Source organism: Mirounga angustirostris, unplaced genomic scaffold, assembly GCF_029215605.1.
Source record: "Mirounga angustirostris isolate CCGP_5_RB_7025 unplaced genomic scaffold, mMirAng1.0.hap1 SCAF_12, whole genome shotgun sequence".
Classification (NCBI taxonomy): Eukaryota; Metazoa; Chordata; class Mammalia; order Carnivora; family Phocidae; genus Mirounga; species Mirounga angustirostris.
The window spans coordinates 5,816,306-5,839,506 of NW_026991720.1; the positions used below are offsets into that span (position 1 = coordinate 5,816,306).

At 50.1% G+C, this 23,201-nt stretch overlaps 1 protein-coding gene and 1 long non-coding RNA gene across 3 annotated transcripts in view; one reads left to right on the top strand and one right to left on the bottom strand.

Annotated features, from left to right (window-relative positions):
* RHEB (Ras homolog, mTORC1 binding) overlaps positions 1-8,068 on the top strand; it is a 41,736-nt gene extending 33,668 nt beyond the window's left edge. For both annotated transcript variants that reach the window (XM_064575716.1, XM_045864023.3), the window contains 5 exons: positions 448-530; positions 1,172-1,228; positions 1,344-1,391; positions 2,150-2,231; positions 7,551-8,068. In XM_064575716.1, coding sequence (XP_064431786.1) covers positions 448-530; positions 1,172-1,228; positions 1,344-1,391; positions 2,150-2,231; positions 7,551-7,643 — 363 coding nt within the window. In that variant the 3' untranslated portion in view covers positions 7,644-8,068. The remainder of the gene's footprint in view (positions 1-447; positions 531-1,171; positions 1,229-1,343; positions 1,392-2,149; positions 2,232-7,550) is intronic.
* Positions 2,178-14,152, bottom strand: LOC135362217 (uncharacterized). Its single transcript, XR_010406697.1, has 3 exons — positions 11,439-14,152; positions 4,603-11,102; positions 2,178-2,402 (listed from the first exon to the last, which is right to left on the bottom strand). It is a non-coding gene; the product is annotated as an uncharacterized LOC135362217 (long non-coding RNA).
* Between the last annotated feature and the right edge of the window lie 9,049 nt (positions 14,153-23,201).

Consider the following 23,201-nt stretch of genomic DNA (forward strand, 5'->3'; position numbering starts at 1 on the left):
GGACGTAACAGTTTTAGGTAGGAAAATACAGATTTATGGAATAAACCAGAAGCACTCATGAATTTCCCATGAGAACTAAAGTTCTGGACTTTATCTCCATAAAAGAACTGTTAGTCCTTTTCGCCCCCTATAAGATCACAGGACCTGTTGTCTTGTCATTCCTTCCATCCTCTTTCCCCAGGAATTGCAGAAGTTACTAGCCTTCTCCACAAAAGTCTTAGAATAGCCAGAGACGCTTTTCGAATGTTGGCTTAAAGCAATTATCAGCCCCAAACCAGTCTTAAATAAGTCCTAAGTGTGTAGGCTGTGTTTCTAGAAGAATATTTTAATCCACTTTGTTTCCTTTGATTTCTTTGACCAGGTCATGTGTGAAAAACTTTGGGTACAGATTGCTTGTTATGCTACATGAAGACTTCTACTCAAATGGAATTATTTTTTCTCCCACAGGATGAATACTCCATCTTTCCTCAGACATACTCCATAGATATTAATGGTTACATTCTTGTGTATTCTGTTACATCAATCAAAAGGTAGGACTCACTCCTGCTGCTTGCTTGAGTTTGTTTGCTCTGCATAGATAGCATTCATCGTTTTAAAGGATCTGATGGAATTGGTTATAGCAACTCAGACTTACCAGACTAAATGTTTTTCAGTGATTGTCTTGTGGAGCAAATAGGTTGTTAAGGGAGAAAAAATATCCCAGTAGACGTTCTCTGACACTGATAGAATAAAAACTGTATTTCTTCCCTCCAGCTGCCTAGATAGTGATTGCACATGATCTGAGCTCTTTTGCTAATGGAAATGGGAACTACATAAATTGATTTACTTTTTGTGTGTTTTCACCATATTAATGTGGATCACAGGCTGACTGCTAGGGCCTTCTAGCTAAAGAACATCCTACAAATTGAGATTAAAATTCGTGTTTATGTGATTTGTCAGCCAAGTGTTAGACTTTCCCATTTAAATATCTCACCTATTTCATCTTGAATATTCTCAGTAAGGGTGTCAAATACATGCACACATGAAGAAAGATTTGTAGGAAAGAATTAAGGAATTCCTTGTGTTCAGGTTATTTTATATTAAAATGGTGAGTTGATGACATATGTTTTTCCCATGATAAACATTATATAACACTAAGATGGATGTCTTATTTCATGCTTCTGTTTTACAGTTTTGAAGTGATTAAAGTTATTCATGGCAAATTGTTGGACATGGTGGGGAAAGTGCAGTAAGTAGTAATAGTTTCTCTCTTTTGTTAGATACACTCCTTATAGTTCTGTCTTCTGAACAATAAGATCTGGCACTGACTAGTTTCCTTTGGCTTTTTTGTCTCACATTACTAGAATACCTATTATGTTGGTTGGAAATAAGAAAGACCTCCATATGGAAAGGTATGTAACTTCTGAATAATTGATTTATAAAATCAAGTCTGAGATGTATGCACTAAAGTACTTTTTGTAATTATTGTTCTCATGGTGAAAATATTCTTAGGTGTAGCATATCTGTGTTCAGAAATATGGCAGTGAGTGTACCCAAGCAGCAAAACCAATATAAAATCTCACCCGTCCTGACCAATGTTTTCTCTAGAAAAGAGGGAGCAAAGGTGGTAGGAAATTAGCTTTGGGTTCTTCCACCATTTTGTGCAAAGTGGACTCTAAAGAGACCACAGAAGCACTTATTCATTCAACAAATAATTTCTGAGTACTGCAGCCAGGATTAGGTCAGCGAACAGGGCCGCGGAGCCCAGTCTGGAGACGAGGAGACTCACCAGCTGGATGCCCGTCGCCTGCGCGCAGCAGAGTTGAGCTGTGGGCCCCTTCATGGCTGCCCTTCCTCGGGTACTCACAGCCCACCTCGCTGTGAAATAGTCCGTGTCCTGGGTACTGGGAAACACAGTCGTGTTCTCTGAACCTCGAGGGCTTGCTGGAGCATGGGTAACCCCAAAAGGCCACATCTGTCCCGTTCCCCAACTTAGGCATTAATAAAGTGCTCCTCTGTGGTACACACTGGATGATAAGACTGAGCAGAGAGAATTCTTCTGCATTACAAGAAAACAGTTGATAAAAGTGGAGCCTGGTTTGTTAATAATTATAGATGTTTTCTAAATAAAGAGCTCAGTACATTAATTAGAATTTTCTTTTTCCTCTAGGGTGATCAGTTATGAAGAAGGGAAAGCGTTAGCAGAGTCTTGGAATGCGGCTTTCTTGGAATCTTCTGCTAAAGAAAATCAGGTACCAAGTTTGTAGAACTCCTTTCATGCTGCAGCCGTCAGTCCCAGGCCTGTGTCCCCTCAGTCAGCCGAGCCCCGCCCTCCCTGCCTCTCCTGTTTCACCTGTGTCCTTCCTTCCACCACTCTCGTATCAGCCTTTGGGTTGCTATCAGGATTCTGCTTCCAAAGGGACCTAGAATATTTGTAGGATAAAACAGAAGTTAAGAGTGAAGGAAAGACTACTTTGTGAACATAGATTATTATTTTTGTTTTATATTAAAGGCTGGTACAGAAGTAAGTCCAGACGTAGAAAAGAAACGAGAATGATCTTAAATCATTTTGGCAATAATTTTGTGCCTACACCAAGCCCCTTTCTCTGTAGGATGAAACGGAGTGTGGTGGATGTATTGTTTCTCACATAGAAACTGTTAAGAACCGTTTTACAGGCCTCTGTTCCCAGGTCAGCCCGGCAGATGTTCCGTTAAAGGCACATCCTAGGAAGGCTGTCGGTTTTATCTGCGGAGGCTTCACACAGCCTCTCTTTCCTTTTCCTCCCAAGGCCTTACTGTAGCCCCGCAGCGCCCCAGCTCGCCTCCTGCCTCCATTTTCTCTCCAGTGTTTCTCTGCGGCCACTAACTTCTTAAAGCTGCATGTCAGATGGTGTCGCCCTCTGCTAGAAGGCCTGTCAGTGGGTTGCCTGTTGTCTAGAGAACAGACTCAGAGCCCTTAGTGATTCGGAGGGCGGACGAGATTGGTGCTCTTCCAGTTCCTCTTGTTGTGTCCCCGTCCTTTCTCAGTCCTTCTCAGGCATGACAGAGTACGCCCGCCACCTTCCCCACAAGGGACACTTGCCCAATGCGCCCTTCCTTCGTGCTCTCCTCAGACCTCAGCTGTCCTTTCTCGATTCACCACTTACATCCATATGGTGCTTTACAGCGTTTAAAGTCTTTTCCACTTGTTCTCTCATTTGATGCTCATATAAGAGTAGTTAATGTTCATGTCTGTGAGGAAACTATTCAGTAAGGGTGACTGGCGCATCCTGGGTAAGGATGGCTGGCACACTGTGGGCCTGGTGCCCGTTTTCCCCACCTCTGCCACTTTTCCCCTGGCCCTCAAGGTTCTTTTCTCTTAACCCCCTTAATTTGTTCCGAAATCCAAGATGTGTCGTTTACCTTTGTATTCTCCATAATGTCTAGCATGGCGGGCTCTATCGGCACATCTGTCTGGTAGGTGCTTAGTCAACCCAGGAACCCCTTGATAGTCCAATCCCTTTGTCCTTGGGTTCAGATAATGAGGGAGATTAAATCTGTGTAATTGGTTCCCAAGTGCCAGGTAACAAGGGATTTGTGTGACTCTGCTCAGCTCTTGAGTGCAGACAAGTAAGAATTCAGATACCAAGAGTTGAGATAGTAAGAGATACCTTCATTTCCTAATGGAATTAAATCAAACATTTATTGGGTGTCTAATCTGTCCTTAAAATCATTTAGTTGCACTATCTCATTTTGGAAGTGAGTGTAAGATCCAAAGAGGTCAGTGAGTTTTGTAAGATCAGTCTATTTATACGGCATAAGAATTAGGACTAAAGTTTAAATCTAACCACAATTTGGTCCTCTCTCCTCTACACCATGGTTTCCGATGGATTTGGAGAGAAGGCCTCGTGCATGACCAAAGCATAATAGAGATTAAAGTATTCTTGGGGAGGGATACAGATACAGACTGTCTGGATTACAGAGTCTGTGTGTCAGCCTTGATTGGAATCTGGTTGTAAAAACCTTGTAAAAAACATTTTTGGTCCATTGGAGAGATTTTATTATGTTCTGTATATATTAGGGAAATAATGTTAATTTCCCTAGATGCGGCGATGGTATTGGAATTATGAAGAGAATATACACATTCTTAGGAAATGCAAACCAAAGTATTTAGGGGCCAAGTTTCATAATGTCTGCGACTTACTTCCAAATGGGACAGATGGGTGGATGGACCAAGAGAGGGCAAGCAAATACAGCAAAGATGTTAACATTTGCTGAATCTAGAATAGTGGGGCTAGGTGATTATTGTACAGTTCTTTCCATTTTTCTGTATGCTTGAAATTTTGCATAATCAAGATTTGAAGGTGGTCAGAAGATAAAAACTTCTGCTTAGAAGATCAGTAAGTCTCGGACGTACTGTACAGCATAGTGGACTACAGTTAACGATACTGTGTTGTTTTTGTTTGTATTTGGAAGTTGTTGAGAGAGTAGGTCGTAGAAGTTCTCACCACAAGAAAAAAGAATCGTAACTTGTGGCAGTGAGTATGAACTGGACTTGCTGTGGGGCTCACTTCTCAGGATATACAAACACCGAATCGTTATGTCATACACGCAAACTCACACAGTGTTGTAGGTCAGTCATACCTCATTTAAAAAGCGGCTTTTGGGGTGGAGAAGTGCAGTCGAATGGCCCCGGCTGTCTTGGTTCTGTTTGCTGACTTCACTCTTTCTCTCTGGTGAAGGTCTGCGGGTCCTGATGCAGTCGTTCCGCTGGACACGGTCCTTCCATAGGCGGCGGCAGGATTGGGGCACTGTTGTGTGCGCGAGGGCAGCCCCGCATGCGTCAGTAGCTTGTGGGCCCTCCTCCAGCATGACTCGGGGGCTTTGCCCGGGAAGGCCCACCGCCTGGGGTTAATGTAGCTTTCTGGCGATGACCTGGGATGGTTTGCTAGAGCTACGTTATTACGCCACTGCAGGGTTTCAGGGTGCAGGCCTCCGCCGTCTGGTTTATGCCAAAGTATTTTGTGACGTGGCTTCCAGTTGTGACGTGGCTCTCCGTTGGGTCATTCTTCAATCTTGGCACTTCCTTTAGAAGGTAGCAAGACCCAGATAAAACATGAATCATGCTGAAGGCTCAGAGCTAAAGAGAAAGGATTCCAGCTACTGTGATTCTTCTCAGTTTTGATACATTTAGCAAATGGATCTGATAGTTGCCAAACATGTCAAGGGAGGCAAGGGTCCCGTATGGCCGCCTCACACAGCTCAAGCCAGAGAAGCACAAAGATGAGGTGATGCACTCGTCATCTGTTCTGTTGCGCTGCCCTCAGATCAGCAGGTTCCTCATTAGACGGGAAATGAATCCTTTAAGGCGAGAAGATCCTTGTGCCCAAATCAGGTAATACAGCAGTGACATGCAGTTCTTGGGACACTGACGACCTGAGCATTTATCTCAAAGGCGTGTCTAGAGATGCCTCTGCTCTCTGTCACGCTCTCGTACTCCTGCCCACGTGGGCTTGGAATGTGCTGAGGGGAATCAGGAGACCCTAAGCCTGGCGAGTCTCTCCCCACCCAAAGGGGAGAAACCAAGTAATTCTATTCCCTTACGTTAGAGGTGTAAGTGATTCTAACCCACACATGGGCCAGAATGCTTGCTATCATTGGTATGGAGTAGGGAGAGAATTTGTCTGTGTGGTAAAGACCATGCATGCACACACACCACACACCAAGTTCATGTGATTAGAGACCAGTCTGTGTGAACTACTCAAGCTTCTTATCTATGATTTTTCATATAGCTTGTTTGTCATTTGTATTACTTACCTAAGTAATACAGATTCAGTGGACTTTGTTAACAGAGTGCTTGCTGGAAAAAATGATCAAGTCAGTGAGAATCCTGTACTCTATTACTGAACTATGGGACGTGCTTGCAGTTCTGGCTTATTTCTTGTGGAGGCCTGCAGCTGTATTTTCGCAACGGGATGAAAGAACATACTTGGGCAGAGTCAGATCACACAGATAATCAAGGAGAATTCTGAGATTTATCTGGAAAGCCAAATTCCAGGCACACTGTTTTCTTGGTGAGAGTTTGGCACGTGTTTTTCCAAATATTTTTCTGTGCATTTTTGTACAGTGAAATAAACACTTTGTCTAATCATGGGAAAGGAGGAAACCTTACTGAAGCCAGTGACCTTGATTAGACAAGAGGGGTGGGATCTGGGGCCAGCTTTAGCTAAATTAGGGGTGCCTTGTCCATGGCAGCAGGGAAGGAGCCGGAGCCGGTGAGCCCAGACTCAAGGGTTGGTCAGTTTGGTGGACGGAGTATGTAGAGTTCTCTCATGAATGCTGCGAACTGGAAAACACAGTTACCAGCTGAGTGTGAGAATGGGGGAGAGGCTTTAGAAATCCCGGGGGAGAGGCTTTAGAAATCCCGGGAGAAAGTGAAGGCATGAAAGCTGCATCCGGGGAGTGACTAGCCCAGGGGAGTGCAGTTGGGTGGTGCCGAGGGTCCCCTCTGGAGTCCAGGTCCCAGCGGTAAAGTGAGCTGGGCCCCTCCGGCTGTGCGGCTGCAGGTGCCGAGCAGGCGACGGCTGGCCGAGAAGGAAGCTGCAGTACGGTGACAGCAGGCGTGCGCTGTGGGCCCAGTGCCGGCCAGGGAGGACAGTGAGGATGCGAAGTGGTTAAGGGACAGAGAAGTGTCCTCGGACAAAGGAAACCCTTCCCTGTGGGGCTGAGAACTGGGGAGTTTGGGGTATTGAGGGAGGGAGGGAATGAGAGCGAGAAAGAAGATGGGTGATGGAGGGTACTTGACATTGGGCGATGGAGGGGTAGCTGTTGGTATTGACGAGACCTAGGTGCTGCCCCTTGAGGCTTTTGAGAACAGGGGCAATTTTTGATTATCATCAGGGACGGGTGTTCTGCCTAAGAGGGGAATCCCTGCCCAGAATACCAGTGACTCCTCATGAAGGGCCTGTGGGGCTGCCCAGGCGGCTGAGCGGCGGCGGTGGGGAACGACCGGTCATTGGAGGAGAGGAGGCCACGGGGCTGAGAGCGGTGTTGGAGACAGTGCCGCCGCTCCAGAAGGGAGAGGGGAAACGACTCGGGGCTTGTATGGGCTCGAAGCTGGCTTACATCATTGCAGAGCTGCGTACGAGTTGAAGCTGAGCGTTTCAGGGAAGCGGGGGGCACAGGTCTGGAGGGGTTAGTGGGGTGCGGGAAGGGCGCCTGCCCTGCTGTCGGTCCCGTGGCTCAGGGCTGTGAAGAGGGAACCCTCCTCCCGGGAAAGCAGCGTTCAGATGGGAATGAGAGCTGACAGGTGAGCGGGTGCTCGTACCGGACCCTGAAACTCTAGAGGAACCAGAGCGGGGAGGGACTTCTTGGGCTGCGGCCGGTGAAAACGGGTCAGAAGCGTGATGCGAGGTTAGCTCCCGAGTCAGGAGGTGGCAGGGGTGAGGTGTGGGGCAGGAAGGGAGTCTGGGGACCTCCACCCGCCGGGGCGACGGTGGGCGGTGGGCCTTCTCAGTCCTGCCAGCAGTAGAAGTATTCATCAGGGTTCCACTTTAAAACTAATGCGGGCTAGTTTTCTCTTTGATTTTCAGACGGCCGTTGATGTCTTTCGAAGGATAATTTTGGAGGCAGAAAAAATTGACGGGGCCGCTTCACAAGGAAAGTCGTCCTGCTCGGTGATGTAACCCTGCTGCAGAACCGGACACTGGGAGTCGATCCTGCCCGAAGAAGCAGACTGCCCGTTACCCTTTAAGATAAACTCAGCTTCTTTTTCCTTCTGTTAACCTGAAAGATTTCATTTGGGTCAGAGCTTTCTCCTGCCCCACCCCCCTTTCAGATTATGTTAAACTCTGACTCTGTCCAAATGAGTTCACTTCCATTTTCAAATTTTAAGCAATCATATTTTCAATTTATATATTGTATTTCTTAATAATATTATGACCCAAGAATTTTATCGGCATTAATTTTTCAGTGTAGTTTGTTGTTTAAAATAATGTAATCATCAAAATGATACATATTGTTACACTACTATTAACTAGGCTTCGATATATCAGTGTTTATTTCATTGTGTTAAATGTATACTTGTAAATAAAATAGCTGCAAACCTTAACCCCTCGAGCTACTTGGTGTGGCCTTTAAAGAAGAAAACGTGGTCCCACTGAGGGAACCTTTCCCTGCCTCGGGGGGTGGGGGTGGGGTGGCCGCGGGCCGGCCCGCTGACCGCAGGGGCTCTGGGGCTCTGGGGCTCTGGCACCTGGCAGGCCCACCAGATGGCAGGGCCATGGGACGGTTGGGAAGAGGCCCAGAACTGGGCTGGCTCTCGATCGACCCCAGCTGCTGAGTGGCCTTGGAGGGTCTGTGAGGAGAGTTAGTCCCCAGTAGTGACTGTTCTCCCCTGCACCCTCAGAGCCCCCACCTTGAGTGGGGGGCTTCGTGCCGTGGGGGCACCGAGCAGAGCTAGAGCCTCCTCTCCCTGCTGCTTGCCCGTAGGCCACCTGAAGACAAGGGGAAGTTAAGAGTCACTTCCTGTTTCTCTTTGGGCCTTGCTTGATGTCCACCGCAGACAGGATCTGATTCAGATCCCACAACACTGAGTCGTTTCAAGGGCAGGGAATGTTGCCAGTAAGTGTTGGGGGGGGGGCTTGGGAGAACCTCCTTCAGACCCCGACCGCACCCCTCCCTCTCCGCAGGGACCAGCGAGAAGGAGGAAGGAGGGTTTCCTTTGCTCAGTGGCCACCACGTTGACTCTTAAGTCCCACTTGAGTGGCGCTTTCCCAGTGATGGTGCACAGAGCCAGTCCCGACCGCGAAGCAAACGTTATCACTGACTCTATTAATAAAATACAGTTTTTCAAATACTCAAAATCTTCTTGGACCGCACAGTACTGATTCTCATTAACAGGGTTTCTTCTTAGGCCTTGTGTTCTACATGGGTCCTCCCATTTAAATCTGGATCCACTTCACCCGGGCAGCCTTTTTCATCTGAAAAGAATTTCTGTGTAAATGGGAGCTTCGAACACCATGTTCGTGCCGGAAGCCAGCTCTCACCAAGTGATCCTTGGAGGACCCGGGCCCTGTCTGGAGGAGGTCTGGGCTTCCTTTATGTGGTGCTGTTCACCTAGTCACTCCGATAGTTACGTTCTTTTTTTTCCAAGTTTTTCTTTAAATGTCAGTTACCATGCAGTGAGACTGTTCTGCGTGTCATGAACACAGCAGGGAAACCTGCACCCTTAACAGAGCCTGCATCCAACCTTGAGCCTTGGAGATACTACGGGCCGGGCCGGGCCTGCTCCCCAGTGCGTTGATCCCGTCCGCAGGCAGCTGACTGACGTGCTGGATGGACTGAGCGTGTTTTGTGTTCCAAACGTGGTGCCGCAGCTCCAGATTTCAGTGACGAGGAGTTCATTCCCTTGAGGTGCCGATGGGAGGTGGTTGGTAGTCACCTGCGATGTGCTGATGTCCTGGTTTGCTTCCCAGCCGCCCTATTTACAGATGAGGAAACCATCTTAAAGGTGTCAGCAATTGGTTAATGTCAAGGACCAATACCATTGTGTGTCCTCTCTGCTCATGTGATACCTGAGCTTCTGAAGAAATGCTAGCAACTGCCAGATTTGACTTAAACTTTTTGTTACTTAATACTGTGTTCAATCACTCACTTCTAGGCCTTTTTTTCTTATGTTTTAGCATTTCTGAAATCAAAAATGAGTCTTAGGATCAATGAAAAAGCATCATGTTCGGCAAGATAATGTTTTTCTTAGTGGTGCATAAATGTGGTCTTAGATTCATTGAAGTACAGTACGTACAAATATAAAACCAGGTATGTATTCAAAACTATTTTGCAGGGGTGCCTGGGCGGCTCAGTCGGTTAAGTGTCCAACTCTTGGTTTCGGCTCAGGTCATGATGTCGGGGTCGTGAGATCAAGCCCTGTGTTGGGCTCTGTGCTCAGCGTGGACTCTGAGAGTCTTTCCCACTCTGTTTCTCCCCCCACTTGCACTCTCTCAGATAAATAAATAAAATCTTTATTGACATAAACTCTTCTGCAGCTCACAATTAATACAAATTATAAAATCACATTACAAATTTAAATTAACATGATGGAATTTTGCTCAAACTAGATTGTCCAGCCGCTTATACCGAGACCGCCACGTCTCAGCCATGCCACTGACGGCGCGGCCCGCTTGCCCAAACTGCTCACCACCCCCTTGTCAGCACACCCATGGGTCCTCCTGGTTGCTTTCTTGACCTTTCAGCAGCATCGCACACGGCTGGTGACTCCGCAAGCCTTCTCCCTGCTTCCATGAAACCATGTTCTCCGGGTCTCCTCTGGCGCACTGTGGGCATGAGTCTCCTTTGCTCTTTCCTTCTCTGCCAGACCTCGGTGGGCCCTTGTCCTCCCTGCATCCTCTTCCCTGGTTTCCCTATGTTTACTACCACATTTCCCGAAGGCCCCAAAGCTCACACCTGCCCCCCTGACCTCTGTGGGCTTTTCTTGTCTTAGATGTCTCGACCTCTCAGGTGTGTTATGTCAAAATTGAATACTTGATTTCCTCAGAAGCCTGGGCCTCCCCTAGACCCTGATTCAGGAAATCACACCGCTGCCCACTAGATACTAAAGCTAGAAAGTGGGGCGCCATCCTCTCCCTCTTCCTCGTCTCCCGTGCAGTCCACCCCGGTGCATACTGGCTTCCCGCGGTAGGTAGCACTCCCAACCCTTCACGTCGTGGACCAAGTCAACTTGTTTAAGACCAACCATTTCATGTCACTCAAAATTCTCTCGTAATAATCATGCCAAAATCCAAACTTCCAAAGCTTGAAGCCCAGCACGATCGAGCTGGTGCTTAACCTCATCTGCCCCCGAGGCCATGCTCCGGTCCCTTTGGCCTTGGTGGTTCCCAGACAACACGCTCTTCTCCCTCCAGAACGCCCTTCCCCAGACTTCCCACCCCCCCGGGCCACCACGTGGGCTCCTCTCCGCGAGTCTGAGCCCTCACGCTCTTGTCACCCGGTACGGCACCTGCCGCGCTCCATCACTGTGGGTCCTTGTGCACACCGTGTGTTCGCCGACTAGATCCACCTGGAGCGGACGCAGTGATCCATCTGTCCCAGGCACCCTGACTCCCCAGCGCCCCCGAGCACGGGGTCTCCTGAAAAAGATTGCCCAGTGCACTAGTTCACTCAGCCGTGTCTGTCATAACATGTATTTTTTTGTGATTTTCTTAGTGGTTGCCCTAGGAATTATAATGAACATCTTAATTCATAACCATCCAGTTCGGATTAATGCCATTTCAATAGTGTACAAAAACTTGGCTCCTATATATAGCTCATGCCCTCCTCCCCATTTGTAGTATTGTCCTACAAATTACATTTTTATGTGTTGTATAAAGTGAATAGATTTGTTATTGCTTTATGAAGTCATCTTTTAAATCAAATAGGAGAAAGAAATTACAAAAAAATACATTTATCCTGTCTTGCGTACTTACCTGTGTAGCGACCTTTCCCGGTGCTCTATAGTCATCCAGTTTCCTTGGTTCCAGCCTGAGACTCCCTCCAGCATTTCTTGCGAGCAGGTCTGCCAGCCCTGAATTCTCTGGAGGTTTTGTTGCTCTTCATCTTTCCAAGAAGGCCTTGTTGGATGTAGAGTTCTGGGTGCAGAGTGTTTCTCCTTCGGCCCTTCCCCGCCCCTTCTGGTTGAGGTTTCTCATGAGCAGGTGCAGGCCACGCGTGTGGTGTTCTGGGCTCCCAGGAGCCTGCTGCCTTTTCAAAGGCCCCTTGGACACCTCCTTTTCCAACATTTTTCTTTCTTTCTTTTTCTTTTTTTTTTTTTTTAGGCTGTTTTGTTAGCTTGCTGTTGGCCCCAATGTCAAATAAATGGCTGCCGACTGTTTTTAACAGACACCATGGGAAACAGCGGTCGGGTCAAATAAAACCAAGACTTGGCAGTGGGGGTTTTCCAGGGAACTGCTGGATGTGACAAATGAGTTTTCTGAATGCGGGGCTTTGAAAGAGCTCCAACCCCCTCTTGACCCTTCCGGGGCTGCCACAGTGCTGGTTTGTCCCAATTGCGGCTGTTGATTTGCAAGGCACCTGGGAGTTGGGGTCAGGGTCTGGCAAGAGGGCAAGTGATGATGCCCCAAGGCTCACTGGTGCTGAAAACCATTCGCTTTTCTTAAATAAACACCCCCTGGTTGTTGCAAGCCTTTAGTTAATGTCCAGAATCCTGAAGAAGTCAAATTAGGGGGGACGGTTTTTACTGGTGTTCTCGCTGGGTTCTCAAAGGTCCCTACGGCAGTGTTCCCAGTGACGTCCCTGCAGGGCCTGCGCAGTGGGACGGGTGAGTGGATGAACCCTTCTGTGGGCTGCCTTCTAAATGGTTCCTTTGAAATTGGCCCACGTCCATTGGGGTGTGGTTGAAATTCCCCACCACCCACACAGGGCGCTGGGACAGCCTCTACTCACTTCCTGAGCCTACCCCTTATGGGCTCATAAGAAGGAAGGTTGGTGCCGTCTGCCAGGGTCAATGCAAACAGCCTGGGACTCAGATGGCGGCAGTCCTTGGTCATCAGGAAGTCATTCAGATGACCCAGAATACACTGCTGCCTTTTCGGTTATCGTGGTTATGGAAGTACGGTTGAAGAGTTCTTGGAGAGGCCTGGACTCCAGGAAAGCCTCTCTGGCTCCTGTGGGCTGCGGCCGGCCTGAGCGGAGCCCCCCAGCCCGAGCCTCATCAGCCCTGCCTGCAGCATTTCCAGAGCGCGTGCCTGCCCCATGCCTCAGGCTGCCCTGGTAACCAGTGGACCAAGACTGTGGTGCATATTAATAGGGCCTGCCGGGAAGGCTGTACCAGCGGGAAACCAGGATGCCTCCCGAAGCATTCCTCCGGAGACTCCGGAACCATTCCCTCTCTCTTCCCCCTCCCCAAGAGGGCAAAGTTTTACATTAAGCAGAACTGCTGTGTTACCCATCCTGATGATCTTTCTGTCCCTTTGATGACTTCCCTAGTGTGGCAGGCGGTCTGCTCTGGAGTTAACAACTGGAAAGCTGAGAGCGGACTTAGCATCCCTGTTTCCAGAGGCCGGACCTGAGGCCCAGAGATAGCTCCCAGCAATTAGTCCATTAGTATGTACTATACCCCAGTACCCACCAGGAACCCCACGTAAGGTGGAGCTTCGGACTAAGACTCAGAACAGGGGCGCCTGGGTGGCTCAGTTGGTTAAGCGACTGCCTTCAGCTCAGGTCATGATCCCAGGGTCCTGGGATCAAGCCCCGCATCGGGCTCCCTGCTTCGCAGGAAGCCTGCTTCTCCCTCTGCCAGCCGCTCCCCCTTCTTGTGCTCTCTCTCTCTGTGAAATAAATAAATCTTTAAAAAAAAAAAATAGTAAGACTCAGAACAAAGCAGTTCTGCTCCCAGCTCCGCAGCTAAAGTGTGTCTTCGGGCAACTCCCTCACACTCTCTGGTCTTGATTGGCCAGGGACTGTTGTCATGCCACAAGGAGGAAAACCTTGGCTGTCCGCAAAGCCCTAATGAATGCAGCATCACAGTCCTGAGGATTGCGAGCCGCCCCCGCGCCAGCCCCAGGCCTGTACCTGCTGCCCGGGTCCCGCTGTTTCTGAAGCTTCCATGTGTGGCCAGCAGCACTGGGTATTGTGGGTGACTCCGGGATTCCCGCAGCCTGCACACCCAGAAAGACACGATGGAGAATCACCAGTGACCTCGACACGCAAGTTTACCAAATCCAAAAAAACGATTTCATTCCAGTCTGGCCCAAGGTGTCAAGAACACATGGGTGTCCAGCCAGGCTCATCGGGGAAATGCAGGTCTGCCACCGAAGGCCCCTGTCGGGACCAACGGAGCTCAGCCTCCGCCAGACCCTGTCGCGGTGCCGTGGAGAGTGCCCTAGTCTGTGGGCAGACAGCTTGCTCCCTCAGGTGCCGAGTGGGGACCTCAGTGCACCTTCCAAGGAGAAGAAGCCCGTGCGGAACACGGACTCCAAAGGCCCCTCCACCTCCCACATTCTGTTAAAGCCCAGGAAGCGGCCTTGGCTAAGATCTGTAAGGCATGAAGTTTCTCAGGAAATAGCCAAAGATTCTGGAATTATTATGGCCTCAGCAATCAGGACCTTTCACCCAGTTCTTCCTGCTGCCCAAGAACGGCCCAGGCCTCTCGATATAGTACAGAAACCGAACGACCCGCTCGGCTGCCTGCTCTCAGAGGGAGCACATCCTGCAGGACTCCTGGCTTGCTAGGGTTTGGCTTTACCCTTTTATTCCCTCTTCGAGCCCCTATCACTGTAGATTAGCCAAGGAGCCAAGTAAATCAACACCGTAATCCCTGGCTTTAGTATGTGGCACGGCTGCGGGCTTGTGCAGTCCTGAACTTTACCCTAAAAGGCTGACGCAAAGGGCCAGCGTGGCCGTGGCAGCTGGAGCAGCCGGAAAGCTTACATTCCTCAGCTCTGACGTGCCGATTTTTAGGATCCCGTAACCGAAATCATTCCGAGGCACAACCCTTTCTGTGCCTGTAACTGGCGCATTACGGGACGTTGTAAAGTGCTCGGAACAGTTGCAAGTCCACGGCTGGCTCCCCTGCGAAGCCCGGGGCAGGCAGCTCCAGCTCAGGTGGGTGGTTCTCGAACGTGGGCCTGCCTCGGCGTCACCGGAAGGGCTGGCTAAAACACACGGGGGCCTCAGCCCAGAGCTTCTGATTCTGGGGGTGCAAGTGGAGCCCGAGACATCCTCACTGCTACCGAGTACCCAGGGCTGCTACTGCTGCTGGTGGTTCAGGAACCATGTTTTGAGAACCGCTGACTTAGGCCATGATACCTACATAAAGGGGGACAGGCAGGAGTCCCGTGACTGTGGGATCTCAGATTGGGGGGGTGACCGAACGCCCACTCTGCCGGGGACTAGGGGGCCGCTGTAGGTTGAACTGGGTCCTCCAAAAAGCTATATTGAAGTCCTAATCCCGGGTACCTGTGAACGTGGCCTTACTTGGAAATAAGGTCTTTGCAGATGTCATCAGGTTCAGTGAGGTCATACCGGACTAAGGTGGGTCCCAGTCCGGTGGCTAACGTCCTTCTAAGAAGAAATCTGGATCCAGAGAGCCAGGACGCGCAGGGAAGCAGGCCATACGGTGACGGAGGCAGAGTGGGCAGGGGCAGAAGCGGGCAACAGACTCTCCCTCCGAGCCTCCAAAAAGGAACCAAGGCTGTCCACATCTGGATTTTGGACTTCTGGCCTCCAGGACCGGGAGAGGACCCCCCAGACTGTGGCTCTCTGCCGGGGCTGCCTAAGGAAACTCGGGCACAACTTGCACCGTGGGACTTCGGGCAAACCCGAGCGAGCTGGCCATCCCAAATGACACGTGGCCAGAACTCTGCCGTTGACAAAGGAAGAAACTAAAGGTCGGTGTTGTGACCTGCTGTCTAGTCCACTGGGGCCACCATGACAGAACGCCACAGCCTAGTGGGATTGGGGCAAGGTGTTATTTCTCATCGTCCAAAGGCTCCCATCCAAGATCAAGGTACACGCAGATTTGGTGTCTGGTGAGAGGCACTTCCTGGTCCGTAGACGCTGTCTTCTTTCTGCGTCCTCTCATGGTGGAAGAGCCAGGGAGCTCTTTCCTGAGGGCACTCTGGTCCCATTCATCACAGCTCCGCCCTCATAAGCTAAGCACCTCCCAACACCAGCACCTTGCAGATCAGCTGTCAGCACATGATTTGAGGGGGCACATACGTTCAGTGTACCGCTCCTGACGAGGGTCTCCTAGCAAATTCCTGAGACCCAAGCCTAGAACCCATTTTCTAAGAGTTGACCGTGACCCCCAGATGATTCCCGTACACACGAATGCATAGTATGTATACCCATGTATGAACCTATGGACGGCCGTCCAAGCGGGCGGGGGGGGGGGGGGCGCTTAGTGCACATTCAGTTTCTGTCCTTCTGGGATAGAGCTCTAAAATTTGCATTTCTGACAAGTGCAAAGTGATGCCAATGCCCTTGGACCAGAGGCCACACTGGCTGCGTTATACCTCCCCTTGGCAGCCCCTGGAATAAATAAAGATCTGGCACTGCTTGCCCGAGGACGGGGACCCACGTTCTCACCCTTGCTCTGCCACCAGGGGGATAGTCCACATTCCTGGATACACCTCTCTTTTCCCATCTGCAAAATGAAGAAGCATTACGGGCGCCTGGGTGGCTCAGATGGTTAAGCGTCTGCCTTCGGCTCAGGTCATGATCCCGGGGTCCTGGGATCGAGTCCCTCATCGGGCTCCCTGCTAGGCGGGGAGCCTGCTTCTCTCTCTGCCTCTGCCTCTCTCTCTCTCTCTCTGACTCTCATGAATAAATAAATTAAAAAAATAAAAATTAAAAAAAAAAAAATGAAGAAGCATTTGAACCAAATTGGTTGTTCCCAATTACGCATGTTTCTTGAGCTGGATGAAGATGTTCTGCTGCAAGAATTTAAATTTCCCAACTTTAAGCCAAAAAAATGTTTTTTCAACGTTAAGGCGTTTCTCCGCCCCCCCCCCACAATTTTTCTTTAACAGGTAGCAGGTGCAGCCACTTGCCAGTGTGATTGCACCCCAAATTATACCTGGATTTTAAGTGCTGTGTCAGTGAGTCAGATGCTTGGCGGGGCCTGGTAACTTCGGGGCTGCTTGAGAGCCGGCGGGAGCCAAGGTCCACGAGCCAGGTTTGTGCTGTCGCCCCCTCGAGTCTGAGAAAGGCACACATCTCTGTGCTGATTTCTTCTTCCACAGTTCCTGACCGTCCCTCGGCCGCTCCTGCCACTGGGTGGGGTCCTGAGGCCCGCCCTCTGCCTGCTGGGCGGTCAGCTTTTCCCCACACTGGGGTGGAGCTCCTGCTGCAGATGGTCTTGCTCCAAAAGCCAGACCTCTCTCCCAGCGTGAACTCCGCAAACTTTCCATCCTGTGATGCTGCTATGGAAATCGTGACCCCCGCTAGCGTTAGCCGACTGTGCCCTCATAACCTGCCCCCCTCCTTCCCGTTCTGCCTCTGCCCCCAGCTGACCCGACCGGCTCGCCCTCCCCAGTTCTCTGCCGCCATCAAGACTCTCACCAGGTGAAAGGAGCACGGGCCTGAAGCCAGGACGCAGGCCTCTGCCCCCCATTGCCCTACACACACCCCCAGCCCCCCTCCCCCCGTCCATATCCATGTTTGTGGTTTGTGCCCTGTGACCCGCTGGAGTGGGCTGGGACCCCGCTTGGCCCCACGCGAACCGGACTGGGTCCCTTTGTTCAGGTGTTGGGTTGGATACACTGAAGGAATGAGTCCACTGGCCCTGGGAGGCCGGGGGGTGGAGGCAAGTCAGGCCACCCGCTGCCGCAGTTACGATGGAGGAGAGCGAGCCAGCAGGCACGTGTGAGGAAGCACACGGGCTGAGGAGGTTGTTCAAACTGCCACTGACCTGTGCCTGGGCCACCCAAGATTGGTGCCATGGTGCTGATTTCAGGTGCCTCAAATTATATATAGACAGGGGCCCTAAAAAAAATGTTCGCCTGGGTCTGGGTCTGGGACTCAACTTACTCATCTGTAAAATGGACTAACTACAGAACTGTAGAGGGATGTAGGTTTGTCACGAGTGGTCATTAATAAACAATGAGAATGTATTAAATATCAAAAGAAAAAGTAAAGAAACAAATCGCTGCCATGCCCCCCCCTTCCCCACAACACGCTGCTCACTCTTACTTGCTGTAGTTCTGTGGAGGAGGGATTTTATTTGCCCCTTTCCCAGATTAGGGGATTGAGGCTCAGGGCCAGGAGCCAATCCAAGGGCGGTGTGGCTCGGTGGGGCCATCCTTCCTGCAGGCTGGGGCTTGTGGAATCTCAGAGGACACCTAAGGGCCCTGCTCTGGGGGACACGGGAGGATGACGCAGCTCTTCTCTTTGGTGTCTTCAAAGATCTGCCCTTTAACTGTGCTGTTCTGGAGCTCCACCACAGTGTGTCTAGATGTGCTAGTTATTTTTATTTATCTTGCTCAGTACTCAGTATTCAGAGTGCACTCTCAATCAGAGTTCAGGATCGCCTTCAATGCTGGAAAGTTCTGAGCCACTACCTCCTCAAATAGGGCTTCACTGCTGCTCTTTTGTTTTCTAAAGACTTACTTATTTGTTTGAGAGAAAGGTGGGGGGGAGGGGCAGAGGGAGAGAGAATCCCAAGCAGACTCCCCGCTGAGCGGGGAGCCAGACACGGAGCTCAATCACATCACTCTGAGATCTTGACCTGAGCCGGAACCAATTTAAAGATTTTTATTTATTGAGAGAGAGAGCGTGCGAGAGAGAACCAGCACGGGGAGGGGCAGAGGCAGAGGCAGAGGGAGAAGCAGGCTCCCCGCCGAGCAGGGAGCCTGAAGCAAGACTCTTTCCCAGGACCCTGAGATCATGACCGGAGCCGAAAGCAGAGGCTTAACCAACTGAGCTGGGTGCCCCTCTGCCACTCTTGCTGGTGCTTTTCTGGAATGTCCTTTAGTATATATTGGAATTATCAGCCTTCCATTCATGTCACTTAAATGTGTTTTCATAATTCTTTATTTGCTCTCTGTTTACTGCTTGGATGGATTTCTCAAAGTGGGCTTATCTTCAGCCTTTGAGTCATGAGACGAGGAAATGCTGAAGACTCGGATGAAGGAGGGGAGCTGGAGGAGGAAGGTCTGAAACAAGGACAGGAACAGACAAGCTAGACTGTAAAACAGCAAAATGCTAGGAGAATGTACGAACTGTAATCTCTTTGGAGATAAGGGCACGGACTTCGCCTTCAAATCGGAGCTCCACTGTTTACTGGCTCTGTGGCCTGGGGCCAGTTACTTACCGTGTCTCACTTCCCCTTTCTACAAAGTGGGAGTGTTAATAACACCTGCCTCTGAAGATTGCTGAAGGAATTAAGTGGCATGATATATGTTGTGTTAGTTGGTCCCTGGATGTATAAACACTGAAATGACTGTCCCTGCGGTTGAACGAACTGTAATTCCAAGCCCCGCCCCCAGCAATTGGGGATGTAGTTATTGTAACCACCACTAGGGGTCAGGCTTCGGCGCCGCGCACGTACCCAAGCCCGCTTATTCTGGGGTGGGAGATGGGGCCAAGGGGCCGTCTCCCAGAACCCAAACGTTCAGCTTTGGCACTCCCACCTCTTCCTTCCCTACCCTAATCCGATACTCGCCCCTCCACTGCAGACCTCTGGCCCCTCTTCTGGGAGGGAGATGTGTTCTGTCTCCTAGAAGTAGACCTGAAACAGGGCGGAGCCGGAACCCCAGGCTGGGGGGCTTGGCACTGAGCAAACCCCAGGAAGATTTCACTCCTTCTCCCAAGGAGGTTCAGGACCCCGCTGGTCCACAGACAGTCCTCCCCCCGACCCCACCCCCATTAGAAGGGCGCAGATTCTGGCTAAAGGAGCTCCGTCCCTCCCTGTCCACCAAAGGTCAGTGTGTCCCCAGGGCCGAGGCTGTCCCCAAGCTGCCCAGTGCACTTCCCGGGCACACACTAACCCCGGCCCAGGCAAACATCCTGATGGCTAACCCTGCACCATTGGTGTGCTTGCCCTCATTCACTCATGCATTCATGCAGCCTTGGCTGCTTCCAGTGGAGTTGAGGTGAGCTCATGCTTCACCCAGCGATTTCACACAGAGGTATGGCTCCCAAACGCGGTGGGATTGTTCCCTGAAGGCGTTTGGATATCTGAGGGTATTTCCATTTGTCACAATGATAGAGGAGGGACAGGCCTTTAGTGGATAGGACCCCGGGATACTTGATATCTTGCAACAAGCCATGAGGCATGGTCCCACAATTTCACCCCAAACACATTGTATTCTCTCTTGTTTTTAATAGACACTGAGTTTTCCTAGCATGCAATGTACTAGATAAATAGATGGAAGATTTTACTTGGTTCTCTGAGGAACTTACCAAGAGTTATCCATTCACTATTTCAGAAACTGGGGTCACAAACAAGAAGGTAACAAATTGCGGAAGGATACATGTACAGTGTTAGCCTATTGTAAAATGTACCTTATTTCCAGGTACACAAATAGTAAACGTATGAAAATAGTCAAAGAAATAATAAACATAAAAATCAGGATAGTGGGTATTTCTGGAGAAGGAAGGCTTTTGATGACATCTTTTTTTTAAGTTGTATTTATTTATTTGAGAGAGAGCAGGGAGGGGCAGAGGGAGAGGGAGAGAGAAACTTTAACAGACTCCTCGCTGAGCTCGGAGCCGGCAGGATCCTACAGTCTTGAGATCAAGACCTGAGCCTAAACCAAGACTCAGATTCTTACCCAACTGCGCCACCCAGGGGCCCCTGATGACTTCTTTCTTTAAAGAAAAAAAAGTCGACCTGACATAAAAATGGCAAAATGTTAAGATTTAACAAAGCTGGGTAATGGGTGTGTTCTTCCTTCTAGTACTCTCTAGACTTCTCTGTGCTCTAACTTACCCCAAAAGGGAAGAGTTTCGACAAAAACCCAAGGCAGGAGGATGGAAGCGGGCAGGTGGGCACTGGATCGGCACATGCCTTGCAGCTTTCCCACACTGAGCAGCTACTTGCAGCTTTTAAGTTTGCACATTGTTGAGATTTTCTTAAAATCAAGACAGCATCCTCAGACCTGCTCCTTCTACTGTCATCATTTTATTCTGAGCCATTCTCCTAGCATTTTGTCACCAACCAGCAGTCATATGTGGCTTAAGATCTCACCTATTTCAAGGTTCCTCTTAACAGTGCACTATTAAAGATGACTCACTCAAAGACCAGGCTCTGCAGCGGTGAGGTTTTGCCAGCCTGGCCTTTGCTTGTGTAGATAACTATTTGGGGCAGGGATTCTTCTTGGGCACAAATACATCATATGAGCCATGACAGACCTGACCTCCTTATAATGAAAATCCTGGGTGAGACCTGAGACATGGCGCTGGGATAGGGGAGTGGAGGTTAAAGTTGAAGAAATCTGATCCACCTGTTCATTTTTACCAATTCTTTTAGTGAGGCTGTGGCTTGTTGTTGTCCATGTATACTCTGCAGAAAACACCTGAAATTGCTGCTTGTGTTTTGAATCTCCCCACATCACCTGGGTGCATTGTCTGTGGGCTCTGGCCCTGGTGCTGTAAGGGCAAATACAAATTAAACTATGGACTTCAGGTGATAACGATGTGTCAGTGTTTATTCATAGTTGTAACAAATATAACACCCTGGTGGGGCGTGCTGATGATGGGGAGGCTGGGGAGGGCAGGGGATATATGGGACCTTTCTGTACTTGGAGCTCAATCTTGCCATGAACCTAAAGTTTATATTAAAAAAAATAAGAGGCTTAATTTTCCCAGTTGAAAATAAGGGAAGAGACTTTCCATCCCTCCTTTTTCTTTGTTTTTTTTTTTTAAGATTTTATTTGTTTGACAGAGAGAGACACAGCAAGAGAGGGAACACAAGCAGGGGGAGTGGGAGAGGGAGAAGGAGGCTCCCCGCTGAGCAGAGAGCCTGACGCAGGCCTCGATTTCAGGACCCAGGGACCATGACCTGAGCCGAAGGCAGACGCCCAACGACTGAGCCACCCAGGCACCCCCCCCCATCCCTCCTTTTTCTTCTAGAATTTCTTTCTTGGTTCTTTTTTTTTTTTTTTTTTTAAGATTTTATTTATTTATTTGACAGAGAGAGAGACCACAGCAGGGGGAGCAAGAGAGGGAAAAGAAGATTCCCTGCTGAGCAAGGACCCAGGCGCTTGGTTCTTATTACATGTATGCACATCTTTTAATGGCTAAACAAGCTGCTTGCCAGTCTGAAAACTCAGGAATGTTTCCTCCAGGAGCTGGGAGCCAACTCTTTGAAAAAGGAATCATCAAGGAAGATATCTCTCCACCTCCTGGTTTCCTGCGAGAGGAGAGGACTGGCTTAGCTCCAGCTGTCACCTTACTTTGAATTGCAAAACCTATCTGGAAGCACAAAGATACAAGAAAACCAGCAAATTCTCTTAACACATATGTAGTGAGTCGCATCTGCCTGTCTAGATAAAAAGGCTGAGGTTTCCTCGTCTTTGAAATCTCTTTAGCGGATGGCCTGTGATGCACATCACATTCAGGCTTAATGCTTATTCATTCAATCATACAACAGTTTTCTTCCTCTTCTACCTTTATGGACAGGCTTTTGGGGAGATATTGTTTTTAATTATATTTCCCCAGCAGGGCCCGGGTCGGGAGGCAAACGTTGGACTGGGTGGTTTGGCCAGTGTGGATGCCTGTGGGGGCAACAGCTGGGCCAGGGCCGCTGAGAGGCCTATCCTTGGACAGCCTCTCAGAACAGGGGCAAGGTCACCCCAAGAACTGCATGACTTCCTCTTCGGAGCCTGAAGCATCTCATCTGTGAAATGTGCTCAAAATTCTTCCCTGAAAGTGGAGAAACAATTCAGACTGTTCCCCACAGCATCCCCTCATCCCCTGGGACCCACTGCCCTGCCCTCCGTGAAGCCCCCTGGGGTCACCCCTGTGCAGATGAACTCTGTCTCCTTTGATCTCAGAGCTGGCCCCCAGCCCCAGGTAACGACCAGAGTTGCTGTTTGTTTTATGTATACACATCTCATCCCCCCCCAGCCTAATCCGGGGCTGCACATCTTGTGGGCTCAGTGTTGACTCTCTTCACTTCGCAATCTTTGAGCCTTTGTTGAGTGCCAAGAACTTCTGTGCCCTGAGAAAGTCTCACGCTGCAGCGGGGCTGCCTGTTTCCTTAAACTCATCCTTGTCGTCCAGGGTGGTTTGGGTACAGAGCACTGTGGACCACCAGCGAGGGCTGCGGGGGCAGGGCAGGTAACACGGAAAGGGATCGAGGATGAGCACTGGCGGGGTGGGGGACAGCATTCAGGGAGCAAGAACGCAGGAGGGGAAAAGGAAGGGGAGGACAACCTGGGATAGAGATGCAGGGGCGGGTGGGCCACCAGCGACCGGGTGCCGTTGGAGTGGAAAGTGTAGGGTGGGGCTGGGGGCTAAGACCAGAGCAGGAGGCGCTGGGGGGTGGGGGGGGGCAGTCAAGGGCTGTCCTCTTTGCTCCCAGGAGCTGGGTTCCATCCTTGGTCCAGAGAAAAAGCTCAGTCACAGCTCGAGCGCGGGTGACCAGGTGAGAAAGGGAGGGCGCGGGAGCTCGGGGAAGGCTTGGGCCCAAGGAGGGGAGGGGGAGGGGCGGCACTGCTGGAGAACCCCAAGGCAGAGGGGAGGCGGAGGGGCCCGGCGTGAGCGTGTGTGCGCGCACGTGTGTG